At 44.3% G+C, this 6,000-nt stretch overlaps 1 protein-coding gene across 1 annotated transcript in view; it reads right to left on the reverse strand.

The window, feature by feature from the left end:
• The window catches only part of Sucla2 (succinate-CoA ligase ADP-forming subunit beta), a 34,201-nt gene extending 28,668 nt beyond the window's left edge, over positions 1–5,533 (reverse strand). The window contains exon 1 of the mRNA XM_005070968.4: positions 5,380–5,533. Coding sequence (XP_005071025.1) covers positions 5,380–5,469 — 90 coding nt within the window. The 5' untranslated portion in view covers positions 5,470–5,533. The remainder of the gene's footprint in view (positions 1–5,379) is intronic.
• Between the last annotated feature and the right edge of the window lie 467 nt (positions 5,534–6,000).

A 6,000-nucleotide genomic window follows, 5' to 3' on the forward strand; every position in this document is an offset into this window, starting at 1 on the left:
ACCACACGACACGGACATATGACAAGGAAGAAGAAACAGTAAGAGGAGGAGCACAAAGAGGAGGCGGAGGTGAAACAAGAACATAAACAAGATCAAGAAGAAACAATAATAAAATTAAACCAAGATAACATTTCATTTGGCTATCAATACCTTAATTCAGTGTCACTCCAGCAACTTCCCACTGGCCTAGATGTCTACCTCCTGACCTACTCCTAGATATCATCAACAGAAATGAGTCTTATACCCCCCAAAGGCATAGATAGTAACATTTATAGCAGTCTTCCTCATTAAGACAGAAATGGAAATGGACCAATTGTTCACCAACAGGATAAATTATGTTTACATAATAGGATACTTCAGAGGGGAAAAAAAACACTACTGTAGTAAACTAAAGTCACAAATGTAATGCTGAAGCAAAGACACCAAAGGAGAGAAGAGCCTCTAGGATAGTTCCTATTTTTTTTTTACATTTATACATTTATGTATGTGAGTACACATCATGGCACATATGAGGTCAAGGGACAACTTGCATAAGTCAGTTCTCTCCTTCCACCATGTGAGTTCCAGGGATCCAACTTAGGTCTTCGAACTTGGTGGCACACTTTACCCACTGGGCCATCCTGCGGGCCCCTCTGTTCTTTTACATAGTTCAAACTGGTCAAAATTACCCTATGGTGGCAGAAGCCGAAATCAGTGGTTACTTTTCAAGGGAGTATTTCAAGGAAGAGGGCATACAACTCTCTGTGAGCTGACTAATCAAATACCTATCTTATTTAAGTGATGACTTAAAAGTTGTAACAAACATAAAAATCAATCTATCCATTAAATCAAATCATAGATTTGATTGCACATAAAACTATACCTCAAAAATAAAGGTGGAGAAAGAATCTAGATAACCTAGTAAAAGTTGTCACACTATTTTTTTAATTGTTTTTATAGCAGACAGTGTGCCACTAATGCTAAAAACTTTAATGCTGGGCTAGAGAGTTAGGAGCACATACTGATGTTCTTCCAGAGGACCCAGGCTCTCTTCCCAGCCGCTACACTGAACAGCTTACAGTTGCATGAACTCCAGTTTCGGGAGGTCAGATGCTCAATTTCACACTCTACAGACACCCACACACATGTGCACATACCCATGCAGTCACATATATACATAATTAAAAACCAAATAAATCTTTTAAAAGAGTCCATCAGTAGTCTATGCCACTAGATGGCACCTCCTTAGCTGCATGCATCAAAAAGAAATACCACGGAAAAGGATTTCAATTCCTAAAGCATAAGATTTAAAGGTAGTGTAGGGGGGTACACATTATTCACTTTAAATCAATGATGAAGTTCCTACATATATTAGTGTACTATGGTTATATGGGGAAAGATCTTATTCCTCAAGGACTGGGGGTGTTCTGTCTTGGCTTGGTTTGTTTTGAGATGGCCCAAGCCAGTGTAGAACTCCAGGAATTAAGTGATCCTGATATCTCAGTCCCCAGGTAACTGGTACTACACATACTAAGGGTTCCAAAATGTTTTATTCTTTTGGTTTGGGTTTTTTTGGGGGGAGGGGGTTCTTATTGTTGTTGTTTTTCAAAACAGGGTTTCTCTGTGTAGCCTTGGCTATCCTGGAGCTTACACTGTAGACCAAGTTGGACTTGAACTCACCAGGATCCACCTGACTGTGCCTCCCAAGTGCTGGGATTAAATGTATAGGCCTTCACACCCAGCTAATGTCTTATTCTTAAAGATATATGAGTAAGTGTCCAGGGATGAAGTACCATGATACCTGCAACTTACTCTCACAAGTGGTTCACCAAAAAGAAATGGTGAGATTTTATATATATAATTTTTGAAATTGTAATTTAATAATACTTACCCCTTGCCTTGCCTTTCTTCCCTCCAAATGCTCCCATATACCCGTCTCCTCTCTACTTCAAATTCATAGCCTCTTTTTTCACTAGTTGTTACTGCATGCATATATATATATATTCACTTATACACATATATTCCTAAATATAATCCAATATGATACCTATATGTTACCATCTAATGCTACCTGTATGCATGTTTTTGGGGAAAATTGTTTAGCACTGAGCATCTAATTGATGTGCTCTTCCCTAAGGAAGGCCACCTCTCCCATTTCCAGCTTTTCTAGGTTGACTATAGTTCTTGGTGTAGGGTGGAGGTCTTGTGGGCTTTTAGTCATTTAGTTTGGCATGTCCATTGCTGTCATCCTTGTCCAGCTCACATCTGGGCGGTCATGTTGGTGAGACTTTATGGGTAGAGCTTCTGGTGTTACTAAAAAATAGAATCTCAGAGCAAATTCCCTGATTCTGATTCTCTGGTTCTTAAAATCTTTATGGTCCCTCTTCTGCAAAGTCCCCTGAGACTTAGGTATGAGAATGTTCTGTAGATGTATCAACTGGGACTGGGCTCCCCAACTCTGAATTTTAATTGGTTGAGGTTTTCTTTAGTGGTCTCCATCTGTTGCAAAGGTAAGTTTCCTTGAGGGATGAGGACTACACTTACCTGTAGGTATAAGGAAAAGATTTTACAGAGTTATTAGAGAGTATGCTGGTTTAATAAATTAGTGGCTATAGATTCTCCTCCAATAACCATGACTTCAACAGCACTGAGTAGTAGCTAGGTTTCCAGTATAAAGCATGCTCTTATTGAGTAGGTCTTAGGTCTAATTAGAAAGTTATTGATTACAATCAAGGTATGTGGGCCACTGCTGTACCCTTAGAGTATCATGCTGGTTGTTGATGTGATTTATGGGTTATCACAGAGGGGTAGGACTGTTGGGTGCCTCCCTCCTTTGGGAAGGCATTGGATCAGTTCCAGATCAGGAGTCTCTGGGCCCTTTTTCTGAAGCACATGGGGTCCTCAGGAGACTTACCTTCCACCTCTGGGTAGGTGGGTAACCCAGGGAAACAACAATAGGCTGCATGTTTTAGGAATGTCTTGGCCAACAACTCAAAAGGGGCCTTCTCATGTGTAGGACTGGGATTTTTGTTAGGTGGTCTTTGACTCTTTAAAGATAAAGAGCTGGGTGGTGGCAGCAGTGGTGGAGCACCCCTATGAAGCAAACAGATCTCTTGAGTTGAGGCCATGATCTACAGAGCAGAGTGTTAGGACTGTACAGAGACACCATGTATGTGTTCTATGGAAGTAGGGGTGTCAAAAATGCTAAATTAGGTGAAAGCATTACAAATATCTATTGTAGTATTGGAACACTTTCATTACTTTTAGTTTGGTTTTTTGAGCTTTGTTTATGGAGACAGGGTATCTGTATAACCCTGCCTATCCTGGAACTCATTCTATAGACCAGCTAGCCGTGAACTCAGACATCCACCTGCCTCTGCCTCCCAGAGTACTGGGATTAAAGGTGTGTGGCACCATGCCCAGCTCTTTAAAAGTTTCAACATTTGAAGATTTTAAATGAATTGTTTCCTGCAGCACTAGCTGCTCTAACTTCAAATTATACTAGTTTTAAATTCTGTTAGCAATACAATTCCTGCATAATCCCAGGACTGGGCAGCATCAGAAGTTATAATTAAATAGGAGGATGGGGTTTAGGTGTTCTACAATAGTGGCTATGGATAACAAGAATGTAATTCTGTCTTAAAGCAACTGGAAAGGTGGCTATGTATGCAAGAAATGACAAATATTTGAGGTAACAAAACGCTAAATACCCTGACTTTGATCATTATAAGTATATGTAAATTAAAAATTATGTATCCACTAAAAAAGAAAAAAAGAAAAAGAAAACTTAAGGGAAAAAAAGTGACCAATTCCAAGACAAACCAACAAATTTTTAAAGAAGTGAATAGCTAAATTTAATGTGTGACCTTGAACAAGTTTCCTCCAGAGACATCGTGTCCAAAGATACATTCTTAACTCTGGAGTGACAGGTAAAGCGTGGTAACAAAGACAACATATTACCCATTCCACAGAGAAATGCAAGGTCTTTGTTTGTTTTTGTTTTTCGAGACAGGGTTTCTCTGTGTAGCTCTGGAGCCTGCTCTGTAGACCAGACTGGCCTCTACCTCCCAGAGTGTGCCACCACCGCCCAGGGACGAAGGTATGTTTAACAGGATTTCCAAGCAGATGAAACCTATTAGAATGAAATGAAAATCTATCGTGAAACCTATTAGAATGAAATGAAAATCTATCTGTCCACTAAATCCTTATTCTGGAAAAACTAGGCAGCATTATTTAAGGGCATGAGGTGGGGGTACTAAATCTATTCAATATGGTGCACCTGAAGAGTTACTTCAGACCAAAACCAAAAAACTCTGCAACTATCTTAGAAAGCTGATCTTGCTCTTCAAGTTTTAAGGTATTAACACCCAGGGCCAATTTTTATGGGGCGTGTTACTGTTTAATTGGTTTGTTTTTTCTTCTTTTGCGACAGGGAGTCCTGTAGCCTAGGCTGGCCCTTAACTTTCTACGTAGAAGATGATGACCTTGAATGTCTGATCCTCTTGCCTCCGCCTTGAGTGCTAGGATTACGGGGATGTTGGGGCTGGAACCTGGGGCTTCACACAGGCTACACAGGCACTCTACCAAATGAACAGCATCCCCAGCATCCAATTTTCATGTTCTTGAGCTGTAGAGCAGACACCAGCATACAGCTTCAGAAACAGACAGTTGTGGAGTTAAACCTCAGCCTTCATCTCCTCGCCTGTGTCTCTCGGGCCAAAGTACTTCTCTTAGCCCCAAGATTGTCATCAATGACAGCTGGCCTTAATGACAACCCCAGTGCTGCTGACAAGTCTAACGACCTTAGGTCAACAACGGCCGCACTCTAAATATCAAGAAGCAAAGCAACAGAAAGAAGTCAGTGCTACGTCAGAGTCTATATAGAAATGAAGTCCTCTAGACGATTCCTTCCTTAGTCTCCCAGCTCATCAGCTGGAAAACTTCAAGCTCGTTACCAGCACTCACTACCGAGACAGACTGATCAAAGCACAACTACTAAGGGAAGGCAGGTAGGCCGACTCTGCTGCTGTTCCGAAGTCCTTCCCACCCACGACAGCTCCGGGGACATCAAAAGTACACTTGAAGGGCATCCCCCTTACCCAAAGGGGGCCAGGAAGCGTCGGCCCTCGGCCAGGACGGCCCCAGGCTCCTCTGGGCGCGCCCAGCCTCGCTCCGGAGCCGGGCCCGGCAGCCAGGGCGCCGGGCCGGGCCTCCTGAGGACCTAGGCAGGAGCGGAGCGGAGCTCCCCGAGCGCCGGCTCGCACTGCTGGCTCGCAGCCCCGCCGCCGAGCCCCGCAAGACACCGGGACGTGCCAGCGCCGCGGACAGCCCCGCGGCCGGACCGCGACCCCGCACCTCGCCCGCCGACCCCCGAGGCTGAGGCGGACCGGACGGATTTACCTGGGCGGCGGCCCGCAGCGTAGCCTGCGGCCGGTGGCTCCTCAGAGCGGCCGCGGCCAACTGCCGGCCGTAGAACATGGACGCCGCCATTTCTGAGTCCGAACCGTCCCCTCGGCACCGCGCAGGCGCAGAAACGCCTCGGTCTCGGACGTGCACCGAGCCCGCGACACAGGACAATCCAAGGGGCGGGGCCTCGGGTTAACCCTGTCGCTGCCAGACTGGCCCTGAATGGCAAGCACAGAGCAAACTTTGACCCTCTGAACTTTCATCTCAGCCTCAAAGGGTGTCCTGTGGCCTAAGGGCCGCCAGAACACTTCCTAGAGAACTGCAGCGTCGCCACTTCTGTCTTCTTGTTTTCCCGGAGCCCTAGTGGCCTCACCTGTAAAGTGGAGTTAATTGGTAATAGTGAATGTATGTGTTGAGCCTTTAGGATAGCTTAAATAAAATACAATAAAATAGACAGCGCCCAGATACTTGAAAGTTTGTCGCTCACTAAAGCTGACTGAACTCTGAAAACATTAGCAAAATGTCTTTGAAAGAGAGCCGGAGAGGTGGCTTAATGGTTAAGAGCTGGTACTGCTGTTGCAGAACTCAGTTCAATTCCCAGCACCCACATCAGGA

This window comes from Mesocricetus auratus, unplaced genomic scaffold, assembly GCF_017639785.1.
Source record: "Mesocricetus auratus isolate SY011 unplaced genomic scaffold, BCM_Maur_2.0 Super-Scaffold_2245, whole genome shotgun sequence".
Lineage (NCBI taxonomy): Eukaryota > Metazoa > Chordata > Mammalia > Rodentia > Cricetidae > Mesocricetus > Mesocricetus auratus.